We start from the raw sequence: 20,440 nt of genomic DNA, 5'->3' as shown, positions 1-20,440 counted from the left end.
CAATTTATCATTATCAATTTTTACATATAGATTGCTATCGGCTGATCCTTTTGAAAAACCTTGTTGATGGAGGTATTTGTCCAGACGATAATACCAAGCCCTTGGAGCCTGTTTAAGACCATAGAGTGCCTTCTTAAGTCTGCATACAAGTTTTGGATCATTTCCAAGGATGAATCCATCTGGTTGCTCAATATACACTTCTTCTTCCAAATCTCCATTTAAAAAAGTAGATTTCACATCCATTTGAAATACTTTGAACTTCTGAAAGCTAGAAAGAGCAAGGAACATTCTTATGGCTTCAAGTCTAGCAACTGGTGCAAAAGTTTCTTCAAAGTCTATACCTTCTTGTTGAACATACCCTTTACAAACAAGTGGCCTTGTTTCTAATAACATCTCCATTTTCATTCAACTTATTTTTGAAAATCCATTTTGTCCCTATGACATTCTTATCATTTGGTCTAGGAACCAACTCCCAAGTATTATTCTTTTCAATCTGCTCAAGTTCTTCATTCATGGCCTTGACCCAGCATTCATCTTTGCATGCTTCACTTACATTTCGTGGTTCAGTGGAGGAGAGCAATGCTAAATAGCTTGAAGCTTCTGAAATAGTTATTCTTGTTTGTACACCTGCCTCTTTCTGTCCCAAAATTTGAGTTTCTGGATGATTCTTCTGAACGTACCTGGATGGAGTCTTTTCTTCTACCCTTATCTGTTCTTCTGGTGCCTCAGGGGTTTCTTCTTCATCATAAGTTTGATTTGATGTTGAAGGATAGTCTTCATCATCTTCGAAATCTTCGGATTTTACCTGCCTAGGAATATTTCCTTCTTCATCAATCACTACATCAATACTTTCAACAATTTTTCCAAGTCTTTTATTGTAACACTTATATCCTTTGCTGTGGGGAGAGTAACCAAGGAGGATGCCTTCATCTGCTCTAGGTTCAAACTTGCCAAGGTTTTCATCAGTCCTTTTGATATAACATTTGCTTCCAAAATTTTTGAAGTATTTTACCGTAGGAGTCTTACCATACCAAAGTTCATGAGGAGTCTGAGTGCTATTTACTCGGACATTTGTCTTGTTGAGAATAGTAACGGTAACAAATGCAGCTTCACCCCAGAAGGTTGCGGGAGTTCCAGACTCATCAAGCATAGCACGAGCCATTTGTTGAACTGTTTTGTTCATCCTTTCTACTACTCCATTTTGCTGAGGAGTCCTTGCAGTAGAGAATTCCCTTCTTATTCCATGTTCTTCACAAAAATCGAAAAATTCATCCGAGGTAAATTCCCCTCCTCGATCAGATTTGAGGCATTTGATTCTGCGATTTGATTCGTTTTCAATCAAGGCTTTGAATGCTTTGAACTTTTCGAAGGCTTCGTCTTTATGTTTCAGAAGTCCTCTCCAACACATCCTTGAAAAGTCGTCAATGAACAATATGAAGTATTCTTCTCCTCGAGGTGACCTCTTCCTAGATGGACCACATACATCAGTATGGACAAGTTCAAGTGGCCTACTAGCTGATCCTTCCTTCTCAAGGAAATTAGTTCTGGTTTGCTTACCAAACTGACATGATTTGCATATTGTATTGTCTGGAATTCTGATGTCAGGGAGATCATGAACCGCTTGATATTTGCATGCTTTCCTTATTTGAGAGAAGCTTAGATGCCCCAATCTTCTATGCCATAGCTAGTGTTCATCATTCTTGCTTAGATAGCATTGTTGTTGTCCTCCCTTGAGTATGTATAAATTATTTGGAGTTCTTATGCCTTTGATCACTGTTTCTCCTGTATCAAGCTCACGAACAATACATCCATTTGATCGAAATATTACTTCATTTCCTTGATCACACATTTGACTGACACTCAATAGATTATGTTTTAAGCCATCAACATACATAACATTTCCAGCTTTGACTTTTTCTTTCAAAATAACAGAACCTTTACCTTTTATGAATGCAGGGGTGTCATTTCCAAATGAGACCTTCCTTTCTTTTCCAAAGGAACTATATGACTGAAGTTTTTCTTTATCACCTGTCATATGTTTTGAGCAACCACTATCGATGTACCACTAATTTTCTTGTCCTTCCACATATAAGGCTATACCACATCTTTCTGGTTGCGGTTCTTTCTTCCTCCATGTTTTGGGACTCAATGAAGCTTGCTCCTTCTGAGATGTTTGTCCAAACCTACCCCTGCATTCAGAATCTTCATGATCGAAGTTGTTACAAATAGAACATTCTATTTCATTTTCAAGAGCAGAAAAGTTATTGTAGGTTCTTTTCATGATTCCAGTCACACTCCTTTGATTTCGTGCTTCTCTGGTCATGATGGTCTTGTAGGCAACACATTGAGCTGCTTTGTGTCCAAAGTTATGACAAGAGAAACATTGGCCATTGAAGAAATTCCTGCGATTATCAAACCTTCCGTCCAGGTGATTGTAATTTCCATAGCCATTCGTTCTTGAGGCAAATTGAGAATGATTTACCTGCGGTTGGTTGTAGCTTCTGTTCATCCTTGAAGTAGATTGCCCTCGATTTACTTGGTGATCTCTGTTCATTCTTGAAGTAAATTGTCCCTGATTTACCTGGTGATCTGCATTGTGCCTTTGCTGTCGATTGTCAACCTGTTCACTTCTCCTTGCTGCTTCAAGATAACTTTTGGAGGTAGATGGCTTTTGTGCTTGAGATGCTTCTTCAGTATACCCAAGACCTGTCTTGATTAGAGGAGAACGCTGCACTTAATTAGAAACTTCTTTTTACAATGATTCTGTACTGGTGCAGTCTTATATCAGTACGCAGGCTGCTACCTGCAGAAGGCTACAACCTTCTCTCGTTCTCCAACTTCTCCTGGAAGGGAGCTACAACCCCCTTAGCTCTTGTACTAGCTGAGGTACTAGTACGTAGGTGCTGACCTACAGAAGGCTACAACCTTCTCTTTTCTTTCAGGGACCACGTTTCATAAATTTTCAGACTGGATCCATGAATAACATCAATCAAACATCAAGTATATCTGCATCAACCAATCTCCTTTGCACCAAACAAAACTGAATCAAATAGTCACTTCTCTGAATGCTGTACCCAGAAAACAGTAACAGTAACTAGACACCAATTATGAACCCAGAACACTGCAGCAATAAACAGAAGTAGCTAAAACATATTTCAAGAGACGTACGCTACTTCAATGTGTACAACCTGCGTGCATACGCTGCTGAATTAAGGCCAACCTGCGTATACGCTATTTTGAATTACAGAACCAGCGTGTATACACGCCTTTGCTTCGCTGAACCTGCGTACAGATCTATAAAAGATAATTTATCCTTTTCACTTATTCAGACATCAGTTATACCCAGATTATTAGATTTATAGATCAAGTCATGCGCCAAAAATAACAGATCAAAATCACACAAAGATACTACTATTCAAGCCTTAAGATCTTGATTCATCAATAGTACTTATCCTTCTTTTTGCGCTCAGGTTCCTCCTTGATTCAAATCTAGCTATGCACCATAACTCAATGACCAGTATTCCAGATCTAGCTCTTCATAAGATATTCAATGCTTGAGTCAAAATGCCTTTGCCTGATGATCTCCTTCCCCTTTTATAGTCTTAGGCCTTACACAATACCATGGTCCAAAACCATAAAGAATCAATACCTTGGACCAAATACTTGGGTTCAACACTTCAGACGAGATACCATGGTCCAAATACCAAGGACAAAATACCATGGACCAAAAATAAGTTTTCCCACACGTACGCGCTTTTCTTTGCATGAAAGTGCGTGCATACGTATACGCGCCTTTTGATCGTTTAACCCGCGTGTATACGCACCTTGGTTAAGAGGAACCTGCGTATATCTCTTTTTCCTTCATTCTGAGAGCCTGAACTGTGATCTGTCATTTGAGTGAGTTGCCATCAAGGACAACACCTGTGTCATAGCATCAATCCTGTGTCATAATGCCAACAAAAAATACCTGGCATTTTAGTCATCCTATCAGTCACAACCATGTCAAAGCCAAATGTGCCACCTGCCATCCTGTATGTCTCAATTTCTTTGGAGATTTCTGTACGTTCTACTAGAGATTGCACCATCCTTTGAACACAGGTTAAGAATCCATCCATGATCTCAACATCAAATACGAACCCACATGCGTAAGAAAATGCGGGGTTCAAGTAAATCCCTGCAGCATGAATGAGACGATAGAGTGTGTTGTTCCATCGTTCATCAATCACTTCCCATAGGAGGAGTTGTCTCTGAAACCCCTCATCTCCCTTATCATCATAGTAGGCCCGAATGGATTCTTTCGCCCTGTCCATGGCCTCATACAAATAGCCCATTGTGGGCTTCTCACCATCAACTAATCGAAGAACCTTTACCAAAGGTTCAGTAACGGTGCATACCTCCTGCACTCCTGCACATAAGTCTTCCTGGTATGAAACTAATCTACATATGGCCTCTCCCTCTTGTTTGCGGCTCATTGTCAAAGCATGCCACTCCTCTGAAAGAAACATTCTCTTCACATCCCACATAGAATTCAAGAGGAATTGAAGAGATATGAAACTAGTGGCAAACTGTGTAATGGCGGGGCACACCAACTCTTTGTTGTTGGTGAATTTTCTCATCAAACTAAGCACAGATGTATGATTATATATAAATTTTGTAATACTTTTTGATGACTCAACAATATCTTTGACAAAGGAAAGTTTCCCTATGTCCTCCAACATCAAATCAATACAATGTGCAGCACAAGGTGTCCAAAATAAAGTAGGATGCCTCTCCATAAGCATCCTACCAGCAGCAACATAATTTGTAGCATTGTTCATTATGACTTGGACAACATGTTCTGCACCCACCTCCAAAATAAACACATCCAGCAAATCACATAAAGTTTTTGCATTTTTGATATGTGAAGATGCATCAACAGATTTCATAAACATTGTCCCCTTGGGACAACTAACCAAGAAGTTTATAAGGGTTCTCTCCTTTTGGTCGGTCCAACCATTTGACATCACAGTGCATCCTGTTTGTGCCCATGATGCCCTAAACTCCTCCAATCTTTTGGTGCAGTCAACCTTTTCATTTTGAAGAATCCGGCCTCTAAAGTCATCATAAGAAGGGATTTTGTACCCTGGGCCAACAGTTGCAATAACATCAACAACAGGCTGGAAAAATGGATTATTCCTTGCAACCTTGAAAGGAATATCACTCCAAAGGAAAAATTTGGCCAACAACTGGTCAACTTGTTCTTTTTTAGTTTTTTTTAAGCATTGAAGTGATAGATGGTTGTGAACCAGGCGTGGTTCTAGGAACAAAAAATGATGAGGCAGCTACTGGGTTGGTTGTAGATATTGATGCTGAAGTAGAACCAGTGCCACTTCCTTGTTCACTTGAGCTTAACACAACCTTTGTTAGTTGCTTCTTCATTTATGCTTTGGCCTCTTTATTGTGCTCTAAATTTTCCAATGATCTCATGGCTTTTCAGATGATTTTAGGATTTGTATTTTTGCAAGGCCCTACATCAAATCCAGGGATTTGTGCAAAGTGATACTTCAATCTATAAACTCCCCCTGACATATGTTGCCCACACAACTTGCAAGACAAGTTTATTCTATCAAACTCTCCATCAAGTTCACCAAATTCCCACAAAGGGTCCAATTTCCTTGGCATGTTTGTAACTTGGTTGAACTCTGGACTCTTGAGTTTTAAATTTGTAAGATGAAGTTTGAAGTTTGAACTTTGAAGTTGAATGATGAACCTATGGAAAAATAAGGATTACAAACTTACAAAAACTGAAAAAAAATTACATACATGAGTAACATGACAGTCTCATGGAATTTTTGACAATTTAAGTTTTTAACAAACAAAAACCCCATCAAATCAATTCAAAAATATTTAATAACCCATTGAATTCTTTTGATAAACAATGGGTTATCCAGATTCCAAACCCAACCAAAAACATAAAAAAAAAAACCAAAACAAAGTTACAAAACACAAAATTTTGGTGCCCATACCGGTTTGCTGGAGAAAATTCCTCTCCTCCTTAGCTCTCAATCCGTTTTTCTCCTCCAATCAGCTCCCAAACGACCAAGCTTTTTCTCCTAGGTCACTCCAAAACCACGTCGCTGCCGCTGTCTGTCCAAATGATTTTCAAAAAATCATTTTTTGGTCTTATAAAAGCGCTGTCCGCCGGCCCAGCGATAAGTACCCATCGAATCGCGATTTTTTGGAAGTTATCGCGGTTATTTCAAAAAATCGCGATTTTTTCGTAAAAATCGCTGAAAAAAAACCGTTTAATAATCGTGCGATAAAATCGTTGAAATCTGGTCGGAAAATCACGATTTTATCACGATTTTCGCATCACTGGTCTAATCCAAACAGGGACACAGGAAATTTCCATGTTAGGGTTAAAATCTAGAGTCCACTGGGAAAGAAACATTCCCCTGGAGTCAATGAAGCAGGGCCTAGATCTGAAGATCAGATCTCTATCCTTTTTGCTTTAAAAAATAAAAATATAAAATCCTTTTCCACAGTATAATGTAGCAACTGGTTCATGGTCTCTCCGATTTTTAGAAATCGAATCCAGGACAGAGTTAAGACAGGACACAGGCATGCAAATTTACCAATTAAGGATTCAGCCAAAGGCCTGTAAATTTACCAACTAAACCTCTTTCCTGAATAATAATGATGCTCTTTTTCACGACAGAGGGCCCCACCTCAAGATTACGGATGGCTTCCAGCCTTTTGCAAATCTGCCTTTCTCAGGACAAATCTGACCAGCTGAAGAAGAACATTGAGGCAGAGAAGCATGAGCTTCCTCATCGGGGTTGGGAGGACCACCCATTGAGAGGCCAGCGAACCAATAAAGGCAGAAGATCAGACAATCCACGTGCAGGCATAGAGATCCCTGCATCAGATCGCTTCCTAGAACACGAGCAACCAATGGCAAACCTGCAAACAAGAATGGCTAGAACAGATCTGGGGGAATGGGCTGAGGAGATCAGCTCACAACGGATGCAGTTCTTGGCTTCTCCAGAAAGATGTGACATGGCGATGGCTAGGAAAACTCTAGCTGCTGTAGAAGCGAAACCTCTGAGACTCTCATATTCCGATTTGTCGATAATAAAATTTAACCTAGGAAAATCAAATTGTTTAATTTTACCATTGACCAGTTCTGAGGAAAAAACAGTTCAGAGAGGTATTTTTTTTTATCTTATTTTTCTCCCCAGCATAACCAGATCTTAATTGAATCGTTTATAAAACTCATCTGAGATATGTTAAACAACACCTAACAATCATTCCTTTTTTCCTGTCATTCTTAGTATCCACTTTTAGTGCTTTTCTTTAGATGCATGGAAGTCTAACATGTTTCGTTTGTGAATGCTATTGTAGCTTTCCTCATGTCAACATCGTGCTGAAAAAGCAGAGGCTGCACGGGCGAAAGCTATTAGAGACAAAGTTAATTCCGAGGATTTACTTCTAAGAAAACAGGAGGTATAAGGTTTAGTTTTTCATTTCCATGGACAAAGTAAACTTATTTTCATATTCGCTGCAGAGGAAAGAATTAGTCCCCTTTTATAGTCAAGACCCAGAATATAGGCATCTGCAAAAACCTGATAAGAGTTTTTCATGAGATGATAATATTTCGACATTTCTGATGTTTGTACTGTTTTCTGTTCTAGTATAGGAACTTGTCAAGTCAACAACTGAGCGCTCTAAACTATGGGAGAAAAACATAGCTTTAGCCAAGGAACTTGCTGCACACAAATTGTAATTCTTGCCTCCTGTCTTTTCCAAAAACAATATTTTCTTCACGCTTACCTTTTAGGCTCCACTGCATACAATAATGTTATATGACCTGGAAAATGTTCTATGAGCAGAGTTGCAAACTTAGATCTGGAGGAGGACCAAGTTCTGAAGATTGCGAGTGTTGTCCATGGATCAAATAAAGATGACATCATTGACACCTTAAGAAAGTCTCTCGTCATCCGTAATAAGTAAGTTCATTTTATTAGCCTGTATGTTTAGGATCATTATAAATCTAGGAGGGTTGCGTCAGGCGGAAAGGTTAACAATTAATCTTTGCATCACTCTAGCTGGGTGGAGCATCACTGGGGTAGCCGAAGTAATAGAGTCTGGTTTAACTTCTTCTGAGGACAGCCTTGTAAGCTGACAGTAAAGACAGTCAGATTGATTAGGCTTTGATTGTTGTGGCAACTATATTATCAGTGTTTATATTGAAGGGACTGATACTGTTATGGTGTCATAGCCCTAGTAAACGGTTGTTAAATTGGAACTAATGTGAGCTACCGAAGTTTTCATACTGCTTGTCTATAACTTGGTTATAACTTATAACTGATGTACCCTGTTGATGTTACTTATCTGTTCATTGTTGCATCTTAATTGTCATTGGGGAAAGTTGTAAAGGATATTGTGTTATTAGTGCAATATATCCTTATGCTCTTGATAACCCCAAGGGCAAAAATTTCCTAGGGACATTATAGCATGTCCTGCTTCTCCGTTATAGACTAGAAAGAAGGGCAGGAACAATAGATCTGGACACATGCACAACGGTGCCGCTACTTGCAGAAATAACTTCAAACCCTAGTGCGCCATCATGAATAAGTGAGCCAAAGCAGGTGGGCCTCACACTCTCTCCTCCATAAAAGCTATTGCACCCCTATTAAACTCTGGGTGGAATTGCTGAAGGAGGACGTGCTGCTGTATGGAACTCTGTTGGAAGAGGATGGGTACTATAGTTAGAACATCGTCTGAGCTATATATAGGTAAAACTAACACCTAACTCAAGGGGATTTAAACTGGGATTCTGCTGGCATGGAACTAGCGTAATGCAGACACAACATTGGTGACTACTGGGTGAACTAATTCCTCGGGCTAAAAATGTTTGGAAACACTTTGTTACATCCTCAAGCACTTAAGCAATAGTGAGATTGTTGATACCTCACCAATCCCATATAATTTGAAGGTAATATCCATTACTTGCAGCTCACATGTGTTCTAGATGGGCTTAACGACCCCCTATTTCCTGTCAGAACAAACCTTAGTGGAATTTGAACTCCCATAGGTAGGAAAAAGTTCTCTTGCTTTCCCCTTTTAGCACGTGTTCATGTGCTTAAATTTTTGGAAATATTTGGTTCCACCCCCAAGTAATTAAATTGGGGGTATACCCCTTATGTGCACCTTACATGTGTTTTTGATGGGCTTAAAGATCCCTTGCTTTCTTGTTGGCACAAACTTCAATGAGATTTGAACCTGAGTAGGCAGGGGAAAAGTCCTCTTGCTTTATTGTAGCACCACATGCTCATGTGCTCACCACTTTTTTATATATTGAATATATTTTTATTATTTTATCTTTATGGATATATAAAATCATGACATGATTATTATTTTGATACATGTACACAATAGAAGAAGTGAGAAAGAATGGAGTTGGAATTTTTCCTTCAAGAAAACTAATTGCTTTTTTATTACTCAAGAATGCATACTTATAATATTGTTGCAAAATTGGAGGCTGAAGATAAAAATAGAATTTCATCTTATCATAAATTACTCTAGTTTAACTTCGCTCATGTTTATATAGAGAATATACCAAACCACTTCAATCTCATGATTTCTTCCCTACCTAGAGGAAGTTGTCCTTAATTTTTGTTGATTTAAAAGGGTAGTACCTGCTACTGATCTGATTAGCAAGGTTGCTAAGATCCTGCCAACCTGCTGGATGGACACACATAGGGCAAGGGCCCAATGTCACCTCAGCCCAAGCCTCTGTTATTTAGGCTCAACAACATTCCAAATGGCCAAGGGAGGAGTCCCTAAGATAACCCTAGATAATCCCAAACATGATTAGTGCCTTATATAGGGTCATTTGAAGTGGAGGTGTTAATAACTTAATCTTCTGGAACTGCTTAGCTATCAAAGATGTTTGTGTAGTAAAAAACTAAACAGTGGATTTTAGTACTACCAAAACATAAAAGATATTGTGTGTGACCACTAGATTTTGGTCCACAGAAAATAAACTAACCAAATATGCAATTAGTTCTTAATTTGGGTTATTGGTTAGAGAGTTATATGCCAAAACAACTTGCTATCCTGTATGTTAGACTGTAAAGTTTCGGTAAAAATGCAGGGACAACAAATTATTTGGCCCACAACAACCACCCTACATGTGCCTAAGCACTTCCAGGTTGTAAGTCTAGAGGTGGAGAGGTATGAGGGTCAATTTTGAGGCTTTTGGTGCCTCCCCTCAACCTAAAATGGTTGAAAAAGCTAATTTCCAACAAATTGGAAATCACTTTTTAGAATTCTGGGTGAAATCCTCTTTGGTAAATTCATCCAAGAATTTTTTGATTTAGATTTGAATGTTTTAAAAGGTTGGAAATTATCTAAATTTACTCTAAACACAAGAAAATGCAGAATTGGAGTTCAATAAAGTAAATGGAAGAGGTTTGGTAATAGATGAATTCACCTGGATAGTTGAGACTTCTTTTTATTTGTAGATCCAATTTGTTATACTAAGAAAAATATTCAGATCTACAAGACAAATCAACTATACACAAGTGTAAAATACTAAAATATACTAGAAATGATACTTGTACCTACCGTTGGTTAGATTTAACAATTTGCACAATTTCCTCCAAGGGAAGCTTGCTAAATAAAATAAACAATTAAAAATCAGGAAGCTAATTTACCCTAAAATAATTGCAGAAAATAAAAAGTTGTAGATTTTTTTTAATAAGAAGTGGTTGTTGGATTACACTTGTGCATTTGTTTACATCACCCTTGTTGGAGTGCGAAATTGAAATCCTATTAGGTCGATAAAGCCAACTGAAATCAAAGGAGTGGATTTGTTCTTGGACATAAATCACCCCCACTATTGACTTAACTTCCTTCGTAAATTTCGAACCCACCTAGGAGTGACATCTCCCAAAGTGGCATCTCTAACCTTCAAATTATATGTGTGATAAATACATGACGCTTGCACAGTTTAAAGCTCCCTCTTGTAATGCTCAGGTTGCCTGGATTGATCCACATGCAAAACAAATTGATAAAGTTGTGTTGCCCCCTTGTTTGCCCCTTTCATGTGACTATGTAACCCCACAATAGCAAGTTCTGTTGACTCTTGCATGATTTTACTTATTACCAAAGGAAATTAGAATAAAAACCTCAATGTGTATATCAAGAAAAAAATGAATATAAAAATCACTCCACACAGTGTATTTTAAAAACATATACAAAGATTTGCAAGAATGAGTTTTTTTATTATGATAGCACTAATCTCAAATGACAATAACAAGATGCAATGAGGGGAGGCTAGTCTTTTATAGAAAAAATTGTAACTGCTAGAAAATAGTAGCTTACTTGTCATCAACAAGTTGGAGACTTGGTAATTTTTTCATAAAATATCATAGTAAAGGTTTTTAATTACCCACTAAGGGGTTGACTTGGCTCAACTTTCCCAATTTGATCCATAATCCCCTTTGTTAATGGCATGATATGGTCAAAAGAAGAAAATATTTAAAGAATAGTAGCTCAATGTTCCACTTATTTGCCTTGGAGGAAATTCGACTTAGTCATTTGAAGAGTAATTTGTCTTCTAACGACTACTTTCTCAGTTCATTACTCAATTGCTTGGTCCATGAAGTCTCCAACAGCTAGTTAGACCCTCGAATGACTAGTTGGCTTGTCCAACAATTAGTCTGAATTGAATTTTTCTTTTACTAACTTGAGCTTGACCACCTTTCTCTAATTTTCCAACGCCTTGATGAATTTTGATATTCTGCCACCTTGCTTTGCTGTAACTTGGCCTAATTTCATCTAGATCTTGTTTGTTTGACCAAATCACGCTTTTTGTTGCCACATCATCACTGTATACCATGTCATCATGCTATGTGTTGGATCTCTAATACCCTTGGGAATTTGGGGAAACCAAGACACAATATTTGTTCCTCTTGTTCTGTAGACCAATTTTGACATATTATATGTCAAATTTGACAAAGTTTGTCCTTGTTATGCCTACTGGAAACTTGCCCCGCTATGTCATTGTTCCCAGGTGGATGATCTCTAATTCCCTTGAAAATTTGGAAAATCTACAACATGGGTATTGTTCCTCTCATTGAGTAGACCACTTTTGACGTAATGCATGCATCATTCTTCCCAACACTCTTATTCTACAACATGGGAATTTTTTGACTTTTTGACTAAGTTTAACCAAGCTATAACTAGCCATTGTCAGTGCTGATTGGAAAAATTCAATGTGGCATGGACTCCTCTCATCAAATTGAAAATTTTAAGATCAAGTTGACTTTTTGACCACTTTGCTTGGGGACCACGAATTGCCTTAGGAAACATGAAAACTTGTTAATGAGATTGCCATACTCTCAGAGCTATTTGAGCAATATTGCATTAAAGCCACCTACAAACTCTATAGACCATAACCATGTGGAATGACATAGGTGCACTTTGATGTGGGTTGGACTGGCCCATAAACTAGTGATCACCGCTACAAATGCAGGCTCCCATAAAACCATGAGTTCTCAAAAGAGTTCACCAGGGCCTTATAATCCTGTACGAGTTGAGAATAACCCGAAGTGAAACTTTGAGGGACCAACCATCGTTCAACCAAGACAACAAGATACAAAGTTACAAACTCAAAAGACACAGGTCTAGGATACTTAATACAGGGCCTCAGATGTTTTTTACATCACTTTTGACTTGTGACCTTGGGATTACAATGGTGGTGATAAGTATTGCAAGGTGTTCATATGTACCCTTCCTAACATGAGGGGTAACAACCAACTCCAACTACGAGACACATGCTCTACTCGGGAGGATGTGAGAACCTCAAATCTTCCATTGGTCGCTTAAAAGCTTGAAAATACAACATCAAATACAGGGAGTGTAAGGTCCTCGAGTTCTACCCGAGCGCGGGTGCGGTTGGGCGCGGTGAACGACGGGTGCACGGGCAGTCGGCGGGCGCGCCGGCGGGCGTGGTCGCACGAGGTGGGCGCGGGCTGCACGACGGGCGGGCGAAGGCTGCACGACGGGCGGGCAAGGCGACACGGGAATGCGACAAAGATGCGACGATAAAGTGCGACGTGTGAAATAAACTAAGGCAATGTATGCGATGGAGGTTTATACCCTTGTGCGTGGGGCTACCCTAAGGGCAGGCCGACTTATGAAAGGGCGCACATAAGGGGTATGTTAGACTAGTTTTGGGGGTCGGCTGGAGAGCCACCACTCACTCTACCTACGTGCAGGAATGTGTATATATACTAATGCGTTGGAGATCATTTGGCATCGAACCAAGAGCAACTTGCAGAGCTCAAGGAGGACAAGAAAAGTGCGCAGATTTAGAAGGAGTGCGCATAGCTCATGCGCAAGTCTTGAGGGCGCAGTTTAGGTGTGACTTGGAGCCGGTTGTGGGTTGGACAAGGTTGTCTTGTGAGCAGATTTGTGTTGGACTTGACAAGGATGTCTTGGTGACCAAGGTGGGCACTCATCCTTTGTGCAAGGTGTGCACATGTGATTGTAAAAGGCTGATTTTGCCTATGTTGTAAAATATTCTAAGTATTGGCTTGGAGCTTGCCAAGCATTACTTGTATGATTGTATTATGAAGAAAGATTGCTTATAATATATATTGTCGGGCAGACTTGTTCGGGAGTTGCCCCTCCCCTTTATACTGTGCAATTGTTATTGTCTTTTATAATTGCTATGGATAATGAATGAGTATGGGCTTCATTGGTATAAAGGATAAATGCATGTTTACTTGGTTGCGAAACACAAACTAAGTAAGGACAAGTGAATTAGGCGTAGTCCATGAATGTTAGTATTGGTGAAAAGAAAGCGTTCGGTGGTGCCGCACCTCGCTATAAGCGGTTGGAAGACTACCGCAGGTGTAGGGGCGTGACAGGGAGAGTCGAACCAAAGTCTTTTTCCTTCCTAATTGGCAATAAAAATCAAAATGACAATTAATCTAGGAAATGAAATATCATCTACAGTAAATGGCATAAATGGAAATATGGCAAGGCAAAATATATAACTAAACTAAAGCATGAAAATAATGACACAACAATGAAATGAAATTGCACGAGCACAAATTGACAACTAGCTAAGGAAATATTAATGAATGAAAATATCTAAACCAATCTAATGCTCATGCCTTAGAGCTTATTCATCCTATCCTAATCTACTCAAAAGAAAGAACACATGTTAGGAGAAATCATATAACCAATGCAATCAATAGATGAATTTATCATTAACATTGATATTACTTTTGTGTTTGGTTACTAACCAAAATACTGAAACGTCAAATCTACATAAGGCAAATGTTGAAACCTTAGTCATGACTTGGTCGGCTCCTATTGTAGGATGCTCATCATGTAGAAGGAAGTCCAAGAAATGCCAAGGTTTATTTGTATTACTACGAGCTTCTTTAATCCACAAATCAATAGGGATAATATATTGATATTTTTCCTTGTGTGCATAGGACCACTCATCATTGTTGTTAGTCAATTAAATAAGGAGGGCTCAACTAGCGGCTCTAGTTGGAAACTGCATAAGGATTGCTATCCTCCCTGTTGCCCCTAGTTGCGCCGAGAGGCGCTCTACAGCCTAGTTTGGGGGTAGATCTCACATAAAAACGTAAACGTAAATGTAAATGTAAATGTAAACAACCCATTATGGGGGTAGATCTCACATAAAAATGTAAACATGTAAATGTAAACGTAATGTTTAAAATTTAACATTTTTAATCTAATGTATTTAAAATATAAAGAGGTTTACGAACACTCAAGGAAGATGTATGGTAAATAAATAAAAATATAAATAAACTAGAGGTATGGTAAATAAATAAAACATTTTTTATATTTACTCTAGAGGTATGGTAAATAAATAAAAATATAAATAAACTAGATGTACGGTAAATAAATAAAACCCCTTTTATATTTATTCCACAAACCTCTTTATATTTATGAAAATTCCAAAAATATTTTTTATTTAGGTGAAGCCTATGGGCCAAATACCATGGGACAAATAATTATTAATACCATGGGCCAAATACCATATTTATAAAAGAGGTATGGTAAATAAAAAATACAAAAGAGGTATAAAGACTTTTGATAAATAAATAAAAATATATCAGATAGGATTAGAAATCAACATCTAATTATATACCAAGCCTATGGGCCAAATACCATGGTAAATAAAAGCGATACGATAAATAAATAAAAATATAAATAAACGAGGTATGGTAAATAAATAAAACCTCTTTTTATATTTACTCCATAAACCTCTTTATACTTACTAACACTAAAAAACTAGTTTTTATTTTGGTGATGCATATGGGCCAAATACCATGGGCCACATTATTATTAATACCATACAGAAAAAACATTATTAACCCTAATATTAATATTAAAAGATTAATATTATTATTATTATTAAATCTAATATTCATATTAATATATTATAATATTAATATTATTAAATTTAATAACTTTGGATTAATACAATATTAAATTTGTTATATTTTAATTTATATTAATATATCATGATATATATTAACTCTAGATATATATGAGAGGGAAGAACAAAGACATAGAATGATAGAGGTGGAGAGATAGGGGGAGTGACAAGGGAGAGATGGAGATAAAGTTAAGGATAGGGGAGAGGAGGAATGAAGAGAGAGAGAGGGAGATGAGTGAGAGATGTAGAGAAGGGTAAGAGAGGGAGAGGGAGACAGTGAGAGGATTGGAGGTCGGAGAGAGAGAGAGAGATTGGGGAAGAGAGGAAGGTATGAGAGAAAGGGAGAGAGAGGAATTGCAAGAGAGGAGGGGAGAGGCAGGGAAGAAGAAAGACATAGAGAGTGAGAAGTGGAGAGAGAGTATGTTTAGAGGTGAGATAAAGAGATAAAGAAAGAGAGATAGAGAGAAGGGGGGAGAGAAGGAGAGAGGGAGGGATATAGTAACATAGTTGGAGAGAGAGAGAGAGAGAGAGCGAGTGATGGGGGAAGAGAGAGGATTGGAGGGAAGAGAGAGAGAGAGAGGATTGGAGAGAGAGAGAGGGGGAGAGAGAGAGGAAGAATGAGAGACAACACTTGAGAGAGAGAAGAGTGATGGGGGAAGAGAGAGGGAGAGAGAGGAAGTATGAGAGAGCGCACTTGAGAGAGAGGAGGAGAGAGGGAGGGAAGAAGAAATACATAGAGAGTGAGAAGTGGAGGGAGAGAGAGATTGACAAGGGAGAGATGGAGAGAGTGTGTATGTTTGGGGGTGATATAAAGAGTCAAAGAAGGAAAGATGGAGAGAATGGGGGAGAGAAGGAGAGAGGAGAGAGGGAAGGATATAGTAACAGAGAGAGAGAGAGAGAGAGAGAGAGGATTTAACACTATTACATTGTCACTTTACATTCAAATATTTTATTTCATCATTTTTTATCATTAAAGTTATTCACAATAGTTATCATCTCAACAAACTGAGGCAACTAAGCAAATTTAAATTAAAATGACCAGATTAATCTGAGACATATTTAGCATATTTAAAATTATTATATTAATATTAGATGATTTTACATATTATTGATAAAATCAATCATCTGTTTGTTAGATTTTCTTTGGCCGCACATGACTGAAACCAACCTAGATCCATCTTAACTCCAGATCTATCAAGCACCGAGAGGGATCAAATCTCTTGAGCCTAGATCCATCTTAACTCCAGATCTTTCAAGCACCGAGAGGGATCAAATCTCTCGAGATGTAAACCTTTCCTCAAGTTTTCCTCGAGATATTTGATCTCTCTCGGCGCTTGATAGATCCGGAGTTAAGATGGATCTAGGCTGGTTACATACACACACAAATGATGAGAAAATTCATAAAAATCGAAAAAATATTGGAAACCACCACTTATAGTTATTTGTTTTGATAAGGGAAGTTGAGAGCTTATGAAATATGTTTAAAGCTAAGTGTGATGCGGCCTGCCCATTATTGTACGGTTCATGTCCTTCCTGTCAAATGGATCTTCATACACTTGATAACCACATGCCAAGGATATCCACTGTTGAAAATTCTCTTTTGTAGCTTGATTGTAGAAGTACCCTTTTTGTACTTGTGGTTTTGTACATATGTTTGCTCTTGTATGAGTTGATATGGTTGCTCGTAATCAATGGGGTAACTTGGTTGCTCATGTGGCCAAAGTTCTGTAATTTGGCATCCCTCAGTGTCTATTTCATAAGTAGGATTACCTTTGAAGAGAAAATAACTCAAGTCCCATTTACATCTATCAACCTTAAGGAATGCATCAATAGACTCAAGTTCTTCGTGCCTCCCATCCTCTTCAATAAAAGGCTTATTTACTAAATCCTACTCCTCCAAGTCATTGGTAGATGTATCATGAAGATCAATTGCTTGGAAAGGGGAGTAACTTGTTGAACAAATATTTTCATCTAGAGGACGGTGGGTGGGTTCTTGAATTGTTATGTTGTCAATGCTCTCCTCCTCTTCTCTCTCTTTATTTATTTCTTGGTTTCTGATTTGAGAATAAGGAAATTCTTCTTTAGTTGTACATGTAGAATTATCATCTTTCAATTCCACTGTTTGGACCAAATCATTGTCACCAAAATTCTGTATTGTAAATCCTTTGCTACTCAATCGCACATCATCATGGATTTGATCCTTTTTGCTGAAATCTTCGTGTACAAGCTCTGTTCTTCTTTAGTTGTACATGTAGAATTATCGTCTTTCAATTCCACTGTTTGGACCAAATCATTGTCATCAAAATTCTGTATTGTAAATCCTTTGCTACTCAGTTGCACATCATCATGGATTTGATCATTTTTGCTGAAATCTTCATGTACAAGCTCTGTCACATGGTGGGCTTCCTCCTCTTTTATATAAACACTTTCATATCTAGAGCTTTTGCCACAAACATAACATTCTCATACCTTGGACACTAGGAGTCCAATCCTCATCATCAAAACTCCAACGTACAAAAAATGGCATCAAAATTCTACAAAATATGTGAACGTCCCTTTGCCAAGGATGTTAAACTAGCCCCTTGCATGTCCCTCCAAGCCAAGGGCAAAAAATTTCATCATTGTGTCTTGGTGGAAGAGGGAATTGCTGTTGATGAATTTATCAAATGTATAGTAATGTTGATGGGTTGAATCAACATATCCATTGAATCTTAGGATGGCCTCTAAGTTTATGTAAGGATGTTCATGGGGAAAACTTGACATCTTGAGAAATGTAATGACCCACCTATAAATAAAATAAGAGTATTAGCATACATACGAGACCTCCATACGATAGCTACGTATGCATGGAATCGCATGTATCGCACTATATATAAGCTAGTTACTACAGGAGGAGATATAAATTAAGGTAATAAATTAATACCTCACCAGAGTATCATATATATGATAAATCCTTAAAACCAACAGAAAATGTTAATTTTAATTTACAAATTAAAATTAATAAAATAATAATATAAATTAATTAAAATTATAAATTAAATAAATTTAATTAATTCATTAAAATAATAAATAAACTTTATTAAATCAAAACTGTGTATCCAAATAAAATCAACGAAATCAAATGAGATTTGATTTCATAAAAGTTACACGTAACCAAAATATTGACATGGAGATGGGAAGAAGGCGGTGGATGAGGAAATAAAAGAAGGAAGGAAATCTTGAAAGAGGGGGAGAAAAACCATTTTTACGCAGGGAGCAGACATGAGAACAATTTTGGAACATGGTGGTACAACTATGAAGGGAACTTGAGTTTTGATTGTACTGGAGTTTTGGGCACGGGGGATCAGATCGCTTCGATTGGAAAGCATTCTGAGACTGAGTACCCAGGTTGTACCCAGTTCGGCAGGGTGGTTTTGGCCGTTTTGGTAACACAGCCGGAACAAAAATTGCAGCCAGAACAAGAATTGCAACCAGAACAAGAACTGCAACAGAACAATTTGCAGTAGAGCTTCGCAGCAGAGCAGACAGGTTGGTATTCATTAGATAAATGAATTTGAATTCTGTGTTTAAATTACATATTCAGGTATTTGAATTAAGGGTTCTTACAAGAAATCAACAGGAGCATAGCATTCTGCTAGCCATGTAGGAAGCTCCATCACTTTTTTAGTTATAAAATTCGATGGTAAGGCTAACATGAAAATTTGAAATGAGCAATATCAATAAAAATACCACAATGGAGTTGCCAATACATAATTTACTTACCTTGTTCTTTATCTTGGAAAGCAATTTGTGTGTTGTACTTCTTTAGATTTTGTCAAAATGGAGTTGCCAGGTGAGACGATGTAAGTTAGCAATAACAATACCAATCTCACCTAAGTACAAATAAATGAAAGCTTACCCAGGGTATGTCATTGAATTTTGGATTAATTGACCTTATCCCTAGCAATGGTGCCAAAAAATGTTAGTCGTGGATGGATCAATTCACACCTTGAAGTCAAAGGATCTTTGCTCGAGTGGTTTGGTGAACATTTCATTTCCCTAACTATGTGGTTTCAAGTCTCCGGAGACATGTTATAACTGACCTGCTGTGGCATTTATGAAATAGTTATATTTGGTGTAATAGTGGCGGTCGATCTTTCAAAGTTACCAATTCTCCAGAAATTCTCATTTCGGTTTTAAAAAAATCACACCTTGAAATATGTTTTTGAAATGTTGGATTATTTGACCTTATCCCCAACAATGGCACCAAGAAATGTTACCTATCAATGGGAACAATTCACACCATGAAATATATCTTTGAAATGTCAGATTCCTTTACCTTATCCTCGATAACAATGTTGAAAAATGTTATTGATCCATTTAGCAGGGTTGGCAAGGTCTTGGCAATTTGCTAAATGGGTACACACAGGGTAGGGGCCCATTTTCGCCTCGGCCCAAACCTCCGCTGTTTATGCCCAACAACCTCCTGAATATCCAAGAAAGGAGTCCCTAAGATAACCCCAAATGATCCCAACCAAGATTAATGCCTTATATGGGGTCACTTAAAGTGGAGGTATTAATCTCCTTGAACTTCTTAGCTGTAAAAGATGTTACTATGTGACTAAAAACTAAATAGTGAATTTTAGTAGTATCCGACCATAAAATATATGACGTGTGACCAGTGGATTTTGGTTTACAGAAAATAAACTAACCCAATTGTAATTATTTTTTGACTTGGGCTACGGGTTAGAGGGTTATAGGTCAAAACAACTTGCTGTCTTGTATGTCAGACTATAAAATCTGTGTAAAATGCAAGGATAGCAATCTATTTGGCCCACAACAGCCACACTACAAGTGCCTAAGTACTTACAAATTGTAAGTCTAGGGGTGGAGAGGTATGAGGGTCAATTTTGAGGCTTCCTCTCAACGTAAAATGGCTGAAAAACTAATTTCCAACAAGCTAGAAATCACTTTTCAGAATTAGGG

General features: G+C 37.9%; 1 protein-coding gene across 1 annotated transcript in view; it reads left to right on the top strand.

Annotated features, from left to right (window-relative positions):
- The window catches only part of LOC149179900 (uncharacterized), a 135,874-nt gene that overhangs the window by 13,551 nt on the left and 101,883 nt on the right, over window positions 1-20,440 (top strand). Inside the window, exons 4-6 of the mRNA XM_089415842.1 lie at window positions 7,384-7,485; window positions 7,679-7,761; window positions 7,872-7,988. Coding sequence (XP_089271968.1) covers window positions 7,384-7,485; window positions 7,679-7,761; window positions 7,872-7,988 — 302 coding nt within the window. The remainder of the gene's footprint in view (window positions 1-7,383; window positions 7,486-7,678; window positions 7,762-7,871; window positions 7,989-20,440) is intronic.

This window comes from Pinus tabuliformis, chromosome 3_2 (assembly GCF_031772625.1).
Source record: "Pinus tabuliformis cultivar Carrire ecotype Pingquan chromosome 3_2, CPIR1, whole genome shotgun sequence".
Classification (NCBI taxonomy): Eukaryota; Viridiplantae; Streptophyta; class Pinopsida; order Pinales; family Pinaceae; genus Pinus; species Pinus tabuliformis.
This window is presented reverse-complemented; position numbering and strand designations above follow the sequence as displayed.